Source organism: Lithobates pipiens, unplaced genomic scaffold, assembly GCF_037356315.1.
Source record: "Lithobates pipiens isolate NorthernLeopardFrog02 unplaced genomic scaffold, aLitPip1_a1.2 Scaffold_16, whole genome shotgun sequence".
In the NCBI taxonomy this organism is placed as follows: Eukaryota; Metazoa; Chordata; class Amphibia; order Anura; family Ranidae; genus Lithobates; species Lithobates pipiens.
This window is the reverse complement of record NW_027507748.1, coordinates 265,262,107-265,280,547: the sequence shown is the minus strand read 5'-3', so window position 1 is coordinate 265,280,547 and position 18,441 is coordinate 265,262,107. Positions and strand designations below refer to the sequence as shown.

The following is an 18,441-nucleotide window of genomic DNA, read 5'->3' as shown; positions in this document are numbered from 1 at the left end:
CTGGTGCATATTTTTGCCTAAATTTGGTGCCGATACCGAAAATGAAAAATACAATATGCCAAACCCAATACCAAAACGGCACTGATACCGAAAGTGACTGTTTTTAAAAATATTTTTATACAGGAGATGGCCAGCGACTGAGGACATGGTACAGGAGATGGTCAGCGACTGCAGAGATGGTACAGGAGATGGTCAGAGACTGCAGAGAAGGTACAGGAGATGGTCAGAGACTGAGGACATGGTACAGGAGATGGTCAGAGACTGAGGACATGGTAGAGGAGATGGTCAGTGACTGAGGTCATGGTACAGGAGATGGTCAGTGACTGAGGTCATGGTACAGGAGATCGTCGGAGACTGCAGAGATGGTACAGGAGATGGTCAGAGACTGCCGAGATGGTACAGGAGATGGTCAGAGACTGGGGACAAGGTACAGCAGATGGTCAGAGACTGGGGACATGGTACAGGAGATGGTCAGAGGCTGGGGACATGGTCAGAGAGTCAGAGACTGCGGGCATGATATAAGAGGTCAATGCAGCCTCACCAGTGCCCGTCAGATGCAGCCACCCAGTGCTCGCAGTAGTGCAGCCAGTGCTCGCAGTAGTGCAGCCAGTGCTCGCAGTAGTGCAGCCAGTGCTCGCAGTAGTGCAGCCAGTGTTCGCAGTAGTGCAGCCAGTGTTCGCAGTAGTGCAGCCAGTGTCCCCATTGTAGCCTGTGAAGGGAGAGGAGAGCCGCCGCCTGTTTGATTACAGTGCCGGGAACATCACAGCTTTAATTTCAATAGCTGTGTGTTCCCCGCTGTGCACCGTCACATACAGCCCTTCCCCCTTGCCCAGACACTTTGATAGACAGATCGCCTTTCCAATCCTGGGATGGGAGCCCCGCCCAGGTCCCACCCCATTTTCGGCTCCATTATCGGTCGTTTTTTTCTTTCGGCAAATTGACGAAAAAGCCATTTTCGGCCGAAATTTCCATGCATCCCTATTTAATACATATCCAATTTGCATATGTGTGAACCCAGCCTCAAACTTTCATTGTATAATTTTCGTTTCTAATATTTTTTTATTTTGAAGAAATAAAAAGTACAAAACAACATTACAAAGTATTGGATGAGGGATACAAAAAAAAATAATAATTACTTTTTGCTATAATAAATTTCCCCAAATTTTTTATTTTTTTTTAAAGAGCTAATTTTCTCTTTCGTTCATTGACCGAAGGGTTATATCACCCCTTCCGGAGAGGAATAGGCATGTTAAAAAACTGCACAGTACCACCCAGGGGGGCCGTTCTACTAGCTATAACCCCTTACACCGCATTCAGCAGCTCAGTTTTTTTCTGCCTAGTGTAGGAGAAGGACCTGGGTCCCGGTGGGACAATTGGTCCTGGGAAATTTTTAATTTTTTATGCATTTTTGATCCCTGTGATCTACAATCAACAGCCGGGGCTGGGTGATAGGCTGCATAATATAGATCCTGTTAGTCTTCCCAGCCTACCCATCAAGGCTTGAGCACACCTTAGCTACGTGCTAGTTCGGCCACGACATGGCCCGTCTGATCCAGGGGCACACATATGACCGGGCTACTGCTGTCTGTGTCATAGCGTGCCATGGCCAACAGCCACCCTGTAGTGCTCGGGTGATGGGTCTGACCGTGGAATGCGTCAAGCAGTCCCTGCAGGAGGGGAAAGTATGGTTCCACCTGTCGCGGCAGGATATAGCACCTGGGCATTCCCTGGGAGGTCGACTAGGGGGTCTCTCACTCTCCCTTTCTTCTCTCCCTGTCCTTTTCCCTCCTCCCCTTACTATGGGCCGCTGTGTGACTGGGCATATGGGGGTACTGTGCACTTACCTGGCCAAGGGTCCTCCGAGCTTTGGCAGGGGGCTGCGCTGGGTGTTGATGGTCCACTCGTCCCCTTCCCTTGTTGGGGTATTTTGGAGTGTACGCCATGTGGGGAGGCCACCGTGTGGACCACGGGGATTTTTCTGTAGCCACAGCTTATTTTTTACATTTCGCCAATTTTTTCTGTAGCTACAGCCTATTTTTTACATTTCAGACATTTTCTGGAAGTCCGGTGGCCATTTTCCCGGCGCCCTCGGACGTTTTTTGCTGAGGCGGCCATTTTCTAGTAGCCTCAGCTTGTTTTGCCTTTAGCGCTGGATGTCTGGTTCTTTGTAGAACAGTTTGCTTTTTGCGGCCCCTCAGTCTGTGCAGCTAGGAGGGTGGGCTTTTTGTGTGATTTGCCTTAGGTCCCTAAGTGGTGACAGGCGAGTGTGGGTCAGCATGGTGTCAGAAGCTGGCGCTTCTTCCCCAGACATCCCTGTTATGGCAACTGGTTCCCCTGCACCTGCGGTGCCTATGGACGCTCTGTCGGCAGTCCTGGAGTCCTTTGTTGCCAGGGTAGAAGTGGCGTGCGGACGCAAGGGGGGTAAAAAAAGCCCCCTCCCCCCACCGTCTTCTGGGGAAAGCTCTGATGTAGACTCTGGTCCCGCTGTGGCAGGGGACTCCTGTTCTGACATTTCAGAGAATGCGGACCAGGACTGTTCGGACAGTGAGAATGACTCCGGGTCAGCACAGGAAAAAACGCCTTTAGGAGCACTTATCACAGCGGTGCGGGATACCCTAAAGTTGGAGGATACGGCGGGGACATCTACAGAGGTGCCGGTCCCTTTTGGGGCCCACAAGCTGGCCTGCACGGCTAAGGTGTTTCCTTGCCTAACTTATTTTGATAAGTTTATTTACAAGGAGTGGGGAAGCCTGCAGCAGGCCTTTTCAGTCCCGAAACGCATGTCGGTGCGTTACACATTTGGGGAGAGTTTCCTGAAGAAATGGACATCTCCTCCGATTGTTGACTCCCCGGTATCCAGGTGAAACAAGGTAACCACGATTCCGGTGGAAGGGGCCCCTGCTTTCAAGGACCCTGCCATCGGAAAGCCCGAGGCGGTTGCCTGGTCCATGTTTACGGTGGTGGGGTCAGCATTGTGGCCAGTGTTAGCCACGGCACTGGTGTCCCAGATGCTTACTGAATGGCCTAAATTATTGCAACGTGTGTTGGAGAAGCAACAGGCTTCCCCGGTCTGCCTGGAGCTGGCAGACCAGTTGGTCCAGGGCCTTAAGTATGTCTGTGATGCGGCCTTAGATACGGCCCTCTTGCTCTCTAGAGCCTCTGTATCAGCTGTGGTGCTACGTCGCCTGATTTGGCTAAAATGCTGGTCTGTGGACCAGGCATCTAAGAAAGTACAGGCGGACTTTCCCTCCCAGGGAGAAAGACTGTTTGGAGCTTCGCTGGATGACATTATTAAGACTGTTGGGGGGAGGGGGGGGGGTTAAGAGTACGTTGCTCCCACAATCCAGGAATGGTAAGGAGCCACACCGTAGACAAGGGTCCTCCTTTTCTGCTCAGAAGCAGATTTGTTGTCCGCCCGGGTCGGCAGGTAAGCGTTCCCAGCCCGACATGGGGCCCCCACTGAGGGACACAAGTGTCCCTGATTTCGCAAGCCAAACAAACCGGCAAACAAATCTGTTGCCACGTGAAGGTTTGCCCCCACCCAACTCTCAGGTGGGGAGGTTGCCTTCAGGAGTTTACAGCTCTGTGGACCTCCCTACTTTCCGACCAGTGGGTCTGTGAACTGGTTTCATCAGGATACAAGATGGAGTTTCTTTCTTTTCCGCCAAACAGATTTTTTCCCTCCAACCTTCATCTTTTTCTGTCTCATCGGGAAGCCCTGTTTGGGGCAGTACAGGACCTGCTGCTACGCGGGTTGATAGTACCTGTGCTGACGCCGGAAAGGTTTCAGGGATTCTACTCCAATCTGTTTGTAGTACCAAATTAGGAAGGGGTCCGTCCGGTCCTGGATCTCAAGGCCCTCAACAGCTTTGTGAACGTACAAAGGTTCAGGATGGAATCAGTTTGCTTCGTGGTGGCTGCACCACGTCCCTGGCATCCCTGGACATCAAGGACACATACTTGCATGTCCCCATAGGCGTTAAGCATCAGGTTCCTGCGATTTGCGGTCGGGGACAAGCACTACCAATTTGTGGCTCTCCCTTTTGGCCTGGTGTCGGCACCAAGGGTCTTAACCAAGGTGCTAGCCCCAATTCTGGCTTTGATAAGACAGCGAGGGATCGCAATCGTGGGTTACCTGGACGACCTCCTCCTGAGAGCAGCTTCCGACGTTTGGTTGGGTACTGAACCTCCAGAAGTCGGTGTTGGGGCTGATCAACACCTGGAGTACCTAGGCTTGCTTCTGTACTGCTCAGAGGTGAGTCTTTCTCCCTTCAGACAAGCTGCAGACTTCAAGCTGCGGTGAAGTTGTTGGTGTCCCACAGGTGGTGGTCGCTGCGTTTTTGCATGCGAGTCCTGGATCTCATGGTAGCCACTTTTGAGGCGGTACCGTATGCTCAATTCCACACTTGAGTCTTGCAAAAAGAGATCCTGTTAAAATGGGACAAATCTCCATTATCCTTGGATTGTCAAATTTGGGTGAGCCTGCTAGTCAGGGATTCCCTGTTCTGGTGGCTGAGGTCACCGGCCACTCGGTCTAAGAAGTCGTTCCTTCCTCTTCATTGGAAGGTGATCACAAATGACGCCAGCTTGACCGGTTGGGGGGAGCTTGGGGCGTGCAGTTGGCTCAGGGTCGCTGGACACAGGAAGAATCCCTCTTGCCGATCAATGTGCTGCAGCTTCGGGCGATCAGGTGGTGCCTCTCCACATGGTCACAGAGGCTGCAAGGATGTCCGATAAGGATCCAGTCGGACAACGCTACAGCAGTGGCATATGTCAATCATCAAGGAGGAACAAGGAGCTCGGCTGCGGCACTGGAGGTTGCTCACATCCTGCGATGGGCAGAGCGGCGCATGTCGGCTGTGTATGTTCCAGGCATAGAAAACTGGCAAGCGGACTACCTAAGTCGTCAGATGCTGGATCAAGGGGAATGGTTGCTGCATCCGGAGGTATTTTTGCTCCTTTGCACAAGGTGGGGCACTCCAGAAGATGAAAAGATCCCTATCATCGTACATGGAAGGCCTACGTCTCCATTTGTGAGATGTGGTGGCGTCCGCGCACATACTCAGTTTCCAGAATCCTGCTCTTTTTGCAGTGAATCAGAAACTTGCCTTAAGCACCATTAAGGGGCAGATATCAGCCTTGGCTGTCTTTTTTTTTTTTTTTTTTCAGCAACCCTTGGGGCCTCATTCCTTGTTGAGTACATTTATTTAGAGGGTTCGACATGTGGCCCCTTCGGTTTGACAACCGCTGCCTCCGTGGGATTTGAATCTGGTGCTCTCGGTGCTTCAGAAACCGCTGTTTGAAAACAGGGAGATCCCCCTAGTGGCACTCTCTCAGAAAGTAGTATTCCTAGTGGCTATTACATCTGCCAGGAGGGTTTCTGAGTTGGTGGCCTTGTCCTGCATGTCTCCCTACTTGATCCTCCACAAGGATAAGGTAGTGCTGCGCCCGCAGCCTTCGTTTCTTCCAAGGGTTGTTTCGGCCTTTCATCTAAATGAGGACATTGTGCTTCCGTCCTTATGTACTCGGCCATCACACCCCAAAGAGGTTGCTTTGCATTCCTTGGACATGGTCCAGGCTCTGTGGGTGTATCTGTCTGCTATGGCTCCTTTTCGGAGGTCGGACTCACTGTTTGTATCGGTGGCTGGTCCAAAGAAGGGCCTGACGGTCTCGTCGGCCACCATTTCTCGGTGGATTAGACATATTGTGGTTCAGGCTTAAGGGGGCAGGTGCCCCCCTTTCCTGTCATGGCGTATTCGAACAGGGCAATTGGTGCCTCCTGGGCTTTCTGACATCAAGCGTCCATTTCCCAGGTGTGTAAGGAGGCGACCTGGTAATCCGTTCACACTTTCACTCATTTTTACAAGGTTGATTTGAGCGCATCTTCGGATGCTTACTTCGGCCGCAAGGTTTTGCAGGAGGCTGTTTAAGGTTGCAACTCCTCCGTTGAGGAGCTCTGATTGTTATGGGTGGAGTTATTTTCTTGCTGTTCCCACCCCTCGTTTTTTTTACACTGCTTGGGGACGTCCCTAAGGTCAAGATGAAAATACTGTGTACGTCAATGAACGAAAGAGAAAATAGAATTTTTGTACTCATCGTAAAATCCTTTTCTCTGAAGTTCATTGACAGACAAAGCACCCACCCCTCCTATTTATATTTGTACTGCTTTTGATGAACTGAGCTGCTGAATGCAGTGTGAGAGGTTATAGCCAGTAGGACCACCCCCTGGGCGGTACTGAGCAGTTTTCCTGTTTTTTTTTTTTTTTTTAACATGTTCTGCCTAGTCTTCTCCTGAAGGGATGATATAACCCTAAGGTCAAGATGAAGATGCTGTGTCCGTCAACGAACTTCAGAGAAAAGGATTTTATGGTGAGTACAAAAATCCTATTTTTTCCTCAGTTTAGGCAGATCTGTATTATTCTATATATTTTTGGTAATAAAAATTGCAATAAACATATATTGATTGGTTTGCGCAAAAGTTATAGCATCTACAAAATAGGGGAAAGATTTATGGCAGTTTTATTTATTTATTTATTTTTTTACTAGCAATGGCGGTGATCAGCAATTTTTATCGGGACTGAAAAATTATGACACATTGGCATTTATACAGCGATCAGTACTTTAAAAATGCACTGATTACTGTATAAATGTCACTGGCAGGGAAGGGGTTAACGAGGCATTCAAGGGGTTAATTGTGTGTCCTGGGGGGGATTCTAACTGGGGGGGATGGGATTGCCTGAGTGAGGAGAGCTATCAGTTGTTCATACTTAGTATGAACAACAGATCGCTCTCCTTACCCCTAACGGCACACAGATCTGTCTGTTACATTGACAGATCTCCATTCTGTCTCTGTGTGGAGTGATCACAAGTGCCTGGTGGTCATCACGACTGCCAGGAACACGCGTCACCCCCTAGTGGTCAAAAGGCGCACCAACGTAAGGTAACTTCATTTCGCCCAGGGGAGCCAACCTGCCGCAGTACAACTGCGGCGGCTGGTCAGGGAGAGGTTAAAGAAAAACAGGAGACGCAATGATACAGCACAACTTATTCAAACAGATAGCCCTATTGACTTCACTGACTGAAAGCAAAGGATTGCAAAAGCTCAATAAGCCATCATGAACTAAAATGCAAAATAGAGTTTCTGAGCCAAAAATTAGGGAACCAACAATACAACTAGGCGTAAGTACTATACTCCATATCATAGTTACATAGTCAAGTTGAAAAAAGACATACCCATATAGTTCAACCAAAATAAATAAAAAATTCAATCTCATATACAGGATTCTATACCCACAGTTGATCCAGAGGAAGGCGGAAAACCCAGCATAGCATGATCCATTATGCTCCAGCAGGGGAAAAAAAATCCTTCCTGATCCTCCCAGAGAGGCAATCGGATATTCCCTGGATCAACTTTACCTATAAATTTTAGTACCCAGTTATATTATGTACATTTAGGAAAGAACCCAGGCCTTTTTAAAGCAATCTACTGAGCTGGCCAGAACCACCTCTGGAGAGGGAGTCTATTCCACATTTTCACAGCTCTTACTGTGAAGAAACCTTTCCATATTTGGATATTAAATCGCTTTTCCTCTAGACGTAAAGAGAGCTCCCTTGTAGTCTGTGATTACATTAAAGTGAATAACTTAACACCAAGGTCACTACATGGACCCCTTATGTATATGTTGATCACCCCCCCCCCCTCCCCATCCCTTCGCAAGCGAGAATAAATTCAGTTCCTCATAGCTGAGCTCCTCCATGCCTCTTATCAGTTTGGTTGCCCTTCTCTGCACTTTTTCCAGTTCCCTGATATCCTTTTTGTGAACTGGTGTCCAAAACGGAACTGTATACCCCAGATGAGGTCTTAATAATGATTTGTACAGGGGCAAAATTATATTTCTCTTATGTTCACCGACTGACACAGCTCCTTTCTTAGACCATCCGTTTGTTACGCCACCTTCAGGAGAGGACTAGGCAGAACATGTTAACATGTACAACAAAACCAGAACCCTTAGGTAACAACCCCCCAGCCTGCCTCCTGCTGCCTCAGTTTTTTTCTGCCTAGTGAAGCAGAAGGACCTAGGAACCCTGCTGGCCCATCTGTCCATGGATTTTTTTCTTCAGAAGTTTTCCTTTTTCGCAAGATTAAGATCCTATGATATGCTATCAACAGCCGGCTGGGTGGCAGGCTGGATACCCTTATCCTTGTAGTCTCCCCAGCCTGGCCAGTGAGTGTGTGCAGACCAGAGCTCCCTGCTGGGCCAGCCACAACATGCCCCCCAGCTCCAGGGCAGCCGGTGGGAGTAATGCTCCGGGGCACTGATCAGCGAGTGGGTCTGTGATGGAATGTTCCCCAGCTCGTCTGGACTGGTAAGTACAGCTCTCCCTGCCTCTTTGGGGCTGAGCAGCTGGACATTCCGTGGGAGGTCGATTCGGGGGTCCCTCACCTCCCTCTTTTCTCTCCCGATCTTCCCTCCCCCTCTCTTTGGGGGATGCTGCATGGGCTGCTGAGAGGTGTGTGGGCCACAGACAGGGACCCCCTGGGGGGGTTCTCACCTGGGGTGGGGGCTGCGCTGGGTAGCTGTGCCCTGGATGTCTGTAGGTCTCTCCCCTGGGTGTCTGGAGGCTGTGTCTGCTGATCGCTGTAGCGCTATTTGCCGCCGTTTCCTCTGCCTGTTTTCACTGTCTCTCATTGCATAGAGTGCTTGGCGGACATTTTTGGTGTGAACAGGGAGTAGCATAGTCAGACTCCATTTTACTGTAGTCTAAGGGCCATTTTCCCTGTGATTATGTCCTTGATACTGGACACTCGGCGGCCATTTTGTTAAAGCCTGAACACGTTTTTCATGCTCAGCGCTGTCCTCTGGGGCTCAGCACAGCGTGGTTTTCTCTCACAGGCGTTTGGGAGATGACACAGGCACACCTATCTGGGCAGCACAGAACTCGATCAGGGTGGTGAGTCCTGCGGTGGGGACCCCTCAGCCTGCAGAAGTTAGGAGGGTGGGACCATCACTGTCCTAAGTCCCCAACAGGTGGCAGACAGGGTAGGGTCAGCATGGCTTCAGAAACTGGTGTTTCTTCCCCTGAAATCCAGGCAATTGCAACCATTTCGCCTACAGACAGTACAGTGCCCCTGGAGGCTTTGTCGGCAGTCCTTAACACGTTTGTTGCCAAGATGGAGGCAGTGCGCGGGCGCAAAGGTGGTAAAAAGCTGCCCCTGTCCTGCGAGGAGAGCTCTGACGTAGACTCGGGCCCCGCTGAGTCTGGTGACCCCTGCTTTGTCGTTTCCGATGACACTGACCAGGACCGATTGGACAGTGAGGATGATTCCCCATCCGGGTCTCATGCTGTGCATGATACCCTGAAAATTCAGGATACAGCAGATCCCTCTGCTGATGTAGTGGTCCCTTTTGGGTCCCATAAGCCAGCCCGTACACCTAGGGTGTTTCCGTATCTTACTTATATCGATAAGTTCATATACAAGGAATGGGGTCGACCGCAACAGACCTTTTCGGTTTGGCGGTGCATTACCCCTTTGAGGAGAGCCTTCTCAAAAAATGGACGGCTCCTCCGGTCGTGGACCCCCCAGTATTCAGGTTAAACAAAGTAACCACATTCCCGGTAGAGGGGACTCCTGCCTTTAAGGACCCCATGGACAGGAAGGACAAGGCAGTGGCTCGTTCCTTGTTTACGGTTGTGGGGTCAGCAATGCGACCAGTACTGCCATCTGCACTTGTGTCACAGACACTTACTGAGTGGGCAAAACTTTTGCACCGCAAATTGGGGGAGCAACAGGCTTCCCCTGTCTGTGTGGAACTAGCAGACCAGTTAGTGCAAGGCCTTAATACATTTGTGACGCGCCCCTGGATACCCTCTCTCTGTTATCCAGGGCTTCAGTGTCAGCAGTGGTGCTGAGGCACCTGATTTGGCTAAAATGCTGGTCAGCTGACCAGGCATCTAAAAAAGCCTTGACGGATCTACCCTTCCTTGGCGAGGGGCTCTTTGGAGCCTCATTGGATGACATTATTAAAAATGCCACAGGTGTTAAGAGTACCATACTCCCACAGGCCAGGAAGGCTAAGGAGCCACGCCGTAGGCAAGAGCCCTCATTTTCCACTCCCAACCGGCTTTTTCGTCCGTCCCAGGGCATCCCTGGAAGCATCCCTGGAACCGCAAGCCTAACAAGCCTGCGAGCAAAAGTGCTACCGCATGAAGGTATGCCCCCATCCGCAACACGGGTGGGGGGTCATCTTCAGTAGTTTGCAGCTCGCTGGGCCTCTGGGCTGTCCAACCAATGGGTCTGTGATCTGATTCCCTCTGGCTACAAGATAGAGTTTCTCTCTTGGCCACCAAACAGATTCTTCCCCTCCAGCATACCCGTACTCCCGGCTCACTGGGAGGCCCTTTTGGGGGCGGTAAGGGACCCGCTGAGTCACGGGGTTATAGTACTGGTTCCAGGGGTTCTACTCCAATCTGTTTGTAGTCCCCAAAAAGGAAGGGGTAGTCCAGTCTTGGACCTGAAAGCCCTCAATTACTTTTTAAAAGTACAATGATTCAGAATGGAATCAGTTCGCTCAGTAGTCGCTGCACTCCATCAAAGGTGTCTTTGGACATCCAGGATGCGTACCTGCACATACCCATATGCCTTCGGCTTCAGAAGTTACTGCGATTTGCAGCTGGTAAAGCCCACTACCAGTTAGTGGCTCTCCCTTTTGGCTTGACATCAGCCCCCCTAGTCTTTTTTACCAAGGTATTGGCTCTTGTTTTGGAGTTGTTGCGACAACGCGGGATCGCGATCGTAGGTTACCTAGACGATCTCCTCCTGAGAGCATCTTCCGCCTCTGAATTAGAGGAGGATGTGGCCATCACCATGCAGAACCTGCAGGAATTTGAGTGGCTGTTGAACCTAAAAAAGTCGGTGATCATACCGACTCAGCGCTTGGAGTACCTAGGGTTACTGCTGGACTCCATGGAAGCAAGAGTTTTTCTCCCTTCAGACAAGCTGCAGACTCTCAGAGCCATGGTAAAACTGCTGATGAACCGCAGGTAGTCGTCGCTGCGCTTCTGCATTTGAGTCCTGGGACTCATAGTGGCCTCCTTCGAGGCAGTACCCTATACCCAGTTTCACACCAGAGTCTTGCAGAAGGAGATCTTGACAAAATGGGACACATCTCCATTATCTCTGGATCGGCAGATTCAGGTGAACCAGTCAGTCAGGGACTCCCTGCTCTGGTGGCTGAGATGCCCAGCACTTCTGTCCGTGAAGTCGTTCCTACCTCCTGAATTGGACAGTGATCACAACGGACGCTAGCCTAACCGGCTGGGGCGGAGTAATGGGAGTTCAGTCGACCCAGGACCTCTGGTCAGAGGAGGAATCCAAGCTGACGATCAATATGCTCAAGCTGCGAGCAATCGTGCTATGTCTCTCCACATGGTCGATAAGACTTTGAGGGCGTCCGATCAGGATCCACTCAGACAACGCCATGGCGGTGGCATATGTCAATCATCAAGGATGAACAAGAAGCTCGGCCGCCACACGGGAGGTCGCTCACATCCTTCAGTGGGCAGAGCGACATGTACCGGCTCTATCGGCCATTTACATCCCAGGAGTGGAGAACTGGCAGATGGACTACCTAAGTCACCAGATGCTGGACCCAGGAGAATGGGAGTTGCATCCGGAGGTATTCAAGCTACTTTGCCTGCGATAGAGCACTACAGATGTGAATCTTCTGGCCTCCCATCTCAATCGGAAGGTGCCGAGATTCGTGTCAAGGACAAGAGATCCTTGGGCAGATGCACCAGACACACTGGTGGCTCCGTGGAGTCAGTACCAGCTGATCTATGCCTTTCCTCCGCTAAGAGTGGAGGCCGAGGGGATTCCAGTAATACTGATTGGCCCCAGCATCCCCTGTACGCAGACCTAGTGCGCCTGGTGGCAGACACCCCCTAGAGACTGCCGTTACGAGAGGACCTGCTGTCTCAAGGTCCGATTCTCCATCCTGCTTTAGCGTCGCTGCTTTTAACGGCATGGCTATTGAAAGCCAGGTGTTGAGGAATCGGGGCCTTTCGGACTTGGTGAGAGCACGGGAATCTTCTCGAAAGATATGCCATTGTACCTGGAAGGCCTACATCTCCGTGTGAGAAGAAAGGATGGCGTCGGCGCTCCTATTGTATATCCAGGATCCTGCTGTTTTTACAGCAAGGAGTAGACCAGAAATTGGCTTTAAGCGCCATTAAAGGACAAATATCAGCCTTGGCTGTCTTTTTTCAGCGACCCCCTGGCACCTCACTCTCTAGTGAGCACTTTTGTTCAAGGGGTCCGACATGTAGTTCCTCCGGTGCGTCCACCGTTACCCCCGTGGGATCTAAACCTGGTGTTATTGGCGCTTCAGAAACCGCCATTTGAAAATATCAGAGAGATCCCTCTGTTGACTCTTTGCCAGAAAGTGGTTTTCCTAGTGACCATTACATCGGCCATGAGGGTTTCGGAACTGGCGGCCTTGTCTTGCAAATCGCCCTATCTGGTGATCCACAAGGATAAGGTGGTGTTGCGTCCGCAACCTTCTTTTCTGCCATTGTAACACAAGACATTGTGTTACCATCTCTGTGTCCTAAACAGACACATCCTAAAGAGGTGGCCCTCCATTCTCTGGATGTGATCCGAGCTCTAAGAGTGTATTTGTCTGCTATAGCTCCCTTTCAGAAGTCAGACTCCTTGTTTTGTTTTTTCGGTGGCTGGTCCAAAAAAAGGTATGGCCTCGTCGGCCACCATTTCCAGGTTGATCAGACAGATTGTAGTACAGGCCTATGCCTTGAAGGGGCAGGTGCCCCCCTTTTCGGTCACGGCCCACTCCACCAGGGCAGATGGAACATCTTGGGCCTTCGAACATCAAGTGTCTGTCGCTCAAGTATGTAAAGCGGCGACCTGATCGTCTGTTCACACCTTTACAAAATTCTACAAGGTAGATGTCAGTGCATCGGTTGATGCCTGTTTTGGCCACAAATTATTGCAGGCGGCCGTGTAATTTTCAATTGCACAAAAAAAAAAAATCTGTGTTTTTGACAAAAAAACAGTTACTTTTAAGTTAATGCACTGTTGCATTTGTTACTGCAAGTTTTTGAGGTGGTTTGTAAGGTAGTGACTCCCAGATTGAGCAGCACTGTTTTTTTTTTTTTTGTTTTTTTTTGTGGGTAAAAGTTCTATGTTGGTCCCACACTCTGTTTTTTTTGTGGGTGAAGTTTTATACGGTTTCGCACATGCCATTGTGGGTGAAGTTTTTATGCTATTTCCCACCCCTTGTTTTGGCACTGCTTGGGGACATCCTAATGGTCTAAGAAAGGAGCTGTGTCACTCGATGAACGTAAGAGAAAATAGGATTTTTTTTCACTCACCGTAAAATCCTTTTCTCTGTAGTTCACCGACTGGCACAGCATCCTCCCCTCCTATTTTTTACGTTATACTGCTTGTTGACATACTGAGGCTGCAAGAGGCAGGCTGGGGGGTTGTTACCTAAGGGACTGCCCCTTGGGCGTAACTAGAAAGTCATGGTTTTGTTGTACATGTTAACATGTTCTGCCTAGTCCTCTCCTGAAGGTGGCGTAACAACACGATGGTCTAAGAAAGGAGTTGTGTCAGTCGGTGAACTACAGAGAAAAGGATTTTACGGGGGGGGGGGTTTCTCCCTTTCATTTCAACCACTGATAGTGGGAGGAAGGCCATGCGACACAATTGGAAGAAGTAGATGTCCCGCCGATGTCACATAAGGACATCCCAAAGTCCCAAAGTTTTATTGTATAATATATTTAATGGGGATGTTGAAGTAGATATAAACTATAACTGGATGACACTTTTATTAAGCTCTGTGTATCATAAACAATTGGATGCTCTTCAGCAGCTGCATGTCACTAATCAGGGAGGTTTTCCTGATGGTTACAACAGAACAAGTTCATTGTGAAAAACCAAGGCTGATTATGGTCTCCACAGGAAGAGCAGATGGGAGGATGACCATGCAGGTGAAAAATTATAGAAAGGGGACAGAGCATTTTCACCCCACAATACAGTGTGTGAATAATAAATGGCAGGATCACCAGGTATTTTAACGAAAGCTGCAAACAAGACTGTAAATTACTTTTTAAATGATGTTTACATGGTAAAGATTATGTGAGAGTTTAGGGATTGATTTTAGAAACTCCTTGTGTAGTCTGAATACAGTAAGTCCCTTACATATGAACATTCAGCTTACGAACTTTCACAGATACAAACATGTCCAATCCTGTAAAGCTTTGGAACACACACTCAGTGGGCTGAACAAAAATAAAAATGACAGATTGCCGTACCAACACAAGCAATGCTGGTGCAGCGATCTCCCATGCTGTGCTTTTTTGTTCTGACAGGGCCCCCCAACCCCCCCCCCCCCCCCCCCGCCAGAACACACTGATTAGCGCTCGCAGCCTTTGTCTGTAAACTCTTATCTTACAAACAATGTGGACCTAACGAACGAGCTCCCAGAACGGAACTCGTTCGTAAGTCAGAGACTTGTACTTTTCCAAATTCTGGTGTGGCTTTTATTGTACTAGTAACTGCTTTCCCTTGGAAATAAAGTGCTTAATATGTCACAAAATTCAACAAAACTTTGTTTCTTTTGTAGTTTATGCTTCATGGACTAAACGAGTCATGTATATGAAAGCATTGATTGAAATTAACCAACTCTAAAAAGCTGCTGAAAGCATTAATTTAATCTGGCTGTACCCTAAAAATCAAGTTGCCCTGCTTGACATAAAGTGACCCGGTTCAAACAATGCTTGTGTAATAAGTTGTTGTATACTTGCCTCTCTGTCGTGCCCATGTCTTCTTACTCTGCCGAGTTTCTGATCCCTGGCCGCTGCAGGTATATGACCGTTCTGGGTTGTGTTGAATATCCACAGTGGTTTTCTGATTCACAAGTGTTGGATACCTGTAGTAGCTTGGGATCAACATTGAGATGGAGTGCAAATACTCGGGCCTCCAGAAAAGTAAGTGTACAGCATGTTCTTAAATGAAGTGAGCTTAGTTAGGGGGTTAGTTGACCCTTAAAAACTGTCTATGCAGATGAAGTGTGTCTGTAGAAAACAAACTGTGCAGCTATGACCAAGATCGAATACTGCCTGTGCTATAAGGGTAGGCCATTTATGTACAGTACCTTATGAAGCCTGAACAGAAAACTCCCAGGCTGTTGCCAAGTGAGGCCCAGCTATTACTGTTCACCTCACCATCACATAAGCGATCTTTCTCTGATTCAACCCCCCCCCCCCCCCCCCCCCCCAAAATTATCTCTCCCCTGATGCAATAGCTCTGAGCTCAGCATTTTGACAGCTCATTTCTTTGATGGTAAAGGTGAGCAGTAAGGCCTAATACACACTGGTCGTTTTTACATCTGCTGTTTCTGGCTTCAGATGTTTTCTTCTGCAGTCAATAAACTTTCCAGCATGGTATCCTATATGTCCATGCACACATAGGCTGTTATCAGCAATTTTTGGCAGGGGCAGTTTCTGGCTGGAAAAAAATAGTGGGTTTTGAGTTTTTCAGCTGTAAAATCGCTCTAACTCTGAGAAAAGCTTAAAAATTCAGAAAAACATGGCTAAACATTTATCAGTGTTTTTGAGCCCATAAGCTTTTGTGGGAGAATAATTTTGTTAAAAAATGCTGAAAAACACTACTGCAAAAACACTGAAAAACTCATTCTACAGCTAACACTACTGGCTTTTTTATAACGTCCAGTGTGCATGAGGCCTAATAGTTAGGCCTTGCTTAGCGTTAGCAACGTCCTGGGAGATTTCAGGTCAGGCATGAGTTACGTAAATGGCCTACATGTACAGCAAGGACATTATTCAACTTTAGTCAGAGCTACAGTTTTTTTTTTTTTTTCATCTACAGACACCCCCTATCTATCTGCATAGGCAGTTTTTTGATAAAGGTGAACTATACCTTTATGTTTGTCATCTTGGTGATCAGGTCACTTTAAACATGGAAGCCATTGCCTCTCGCTTTGGCTGTACAAGTTTTTTTGCCAGATTTTACAGATTCGGCCACATTTAAGCTTCCAAATAAGGTTGGTTGACAAAAGAATTGATTACATGATGACTGTACATGGTGGTCATGATCAATATATTTTTCTTTCCTGCTTATTCTGTGCACAATCAAATGACATTTATTCAGGGGAGCTGTGTGCACAGTGCGCACAATCCAGATGTTTGCATTATCATTTGCTTTATTCCTTTGGTTTAAAGGTGTGGGAAGGGCGGTGGAGAGTCATTCCATATGATATTCTTCCTGATTGGCTTAAAGACAATGACTATCTTCTTCATGGACACCGTCCCCCAATGCCATCATTCCGTGCCTGCTTCAGGAGTATTTTCCGAATACACACTGAGACTGGAAACATTTGGACCCATTTATTAGGTAAGTGATCCAAAATATTTGGGAGGTATAAAGGCAAAACTTTTTTTTTTTTTTGGACAAAGCGGAGATGGATTATAGAACACCTGTCTGTTTTTATCACTGTCTGTGCCCCCGTTAGGGAGATTCCCCCTTTCAATTTGTCCTGCTTACTGTTATCAGTGAAAAGAAAAGAAAATCCCAAATTTTGTGTTGTCCCCAGAAAAGTAATAGAGGGAAAATCTTACATTGGGGACGCTAGTTCTGGTGACCTGGGGGTCCCCAAGAGATTCCCTCTCACTTCGCATTGTGGCTTTGGGACATAAAGTAAAGCAAAATCTCCTCAATGGGATACAGATGGCAAAAAATGAACCGTCGGGGGTTATAACCCTCCCCTGCTCTATTCAAAATAGGAAAAAAAAGTTTTACCTGTAGTTCCACCTTAATGATCATTGTACAGGAACAAGCTAAATTGGGTTAATTAATACATGTTATCAAGAAGCCCAATCCTCTGCCCCATTTTTTTTTTTTGGACAAATAACCTTTCTTATCGTACATCACGGGACACAGAGCCATAGTATTTACTATGTGGGTTATAGACCACCTTCAGGTGATGGACACTGGCACACCCTAAGACAAGAAGTCCTCTCCCTATATAACCCCTCCCTCTATTGTACCTCAGTTTTTTCGCCAGTGTCACGAGTAGAGATGTGCTGTGCTGAACTCCACTGGGGCTAGCTATGCAGCCAGATCCATTCAAAGTGTCTGTTAGGCTGAATTGAATGGTACCTGTGCCTTGTGTCCGAAAAAATGAGGTTTTGCCTGTAAACGCTTCTCTTTTTAGAGAGCTGGACCCCTGGATCCAGTACTTTTGGTATTAAGGTCATAAAGATTTTACTGGCAAAGGTGCTATTACAGGCCCAGGATTATGGGTTCCCTGAGGGTCCCCATCTCCTGAAGGTTTATTAATGGAACCCACTGTGAAGGGTGAAGAATTAGGTCTGTTGGTTTTACCACCAGCCATCAGGGACATTGGGTGTTGCAGCTGCTTTTAGCACTGCAGCCCCTGTATATATTACTGAAGAGGTTTTTTCCTCAACCATTTTAGGCTTGGAACAAAAAATTGATGCCTTAATCGCATCCCAGAGTGGGACTAAGCGTAATTGGTCCCCGTCCATTACCCAGGACCATCAAACTGAGGAACAGGAGGCGAGAGATGACGCTTTTCTATCAGGGGACCAGGAAGAGGCTGATGATTCCTCTTCTGAAGTGTCTAATACGGATGTATTGGGCTCAAATGAAAGGCTGGTGGTACAATTTCTCACTGAATTGGTCTGCTCCACATTTTTGTTGCCAGTAGCGGAGTCAGTCGATGAGCCCACTTTTTGTTTGGGTTCACTAAAGCCTCCCCAGCCTATTCATGCTTTTCCTATTCATTCATTACTGAAAAAGCTTATGTATTCTGAGTGGGAGCACCCAGATGAAAACTTTTTTGGAGGAAAAAACTGTTTAACACTATCCTATGGAGGAAGAATTTAATAAGAAATGGGGGATTCCAGCAATTGACACTGCTATATCCCCTGTATACACAAAACTTGACTTGTCCTGTAGACAATGCTCAAATGCTGAAGGATCCAACAGACAAGAAGTTGGAATTCCTATTTAAAAACAATATTTCTCTGGCAGGTTCAGCGGTTCAGCCTGCGCTGGCAGCGATCGGGGTATGTCAGTCCTTAAAAGACCAGTTTAAAGAGGTGTTCAAGATTATTCCTGATCAGCAGGCCCAAGATTTGGCTGGGATATCAGAGGTGTTATGTTTTACAGTAGCCGCTATGAAAGACTCTATTCTCCAAGCCTCAAGGCTTATGCTTGGGCTGGTACATATGCGTAGAGTTCTATGGTTGAAAAATTGGTCAGATGAAGCGCCATGCAAAAAGCTCTTGGTTAGTTTTCCATTTCATGGTGAATGGTTGTTTGGAGATGATCTGGATAAATACATCCAAAGAATTTATAATGGACAAAGTTCCCTT

The 18,441-nt window shown here is 48.0% G+C and overlaps 1 protein-coding gene across 2 annotated transcripts in view; it reads left to right on the top strand.

Moving 5' to 3' along the window:
* Positions 1-18,441, top strand: part of ADIPOR1 (adiponectin receptor 1) — a 144,965-nt gene that overhangs the window by 98,940 nt on the left and 27,584 nt on the right. For both annotated transcript variants that reach the window (XM_077481387.1, XM_077481388.1), the window contains exon 4: positions 16,264-16,435. In XM_077481387.1, the coding sequence (XP_077337513.1) occupies positions 16,264-16,435 (172 nt within the window). The remainder of the gene's footprint in view (positions 1-16,263; positions 16,436-18,441) is intronic.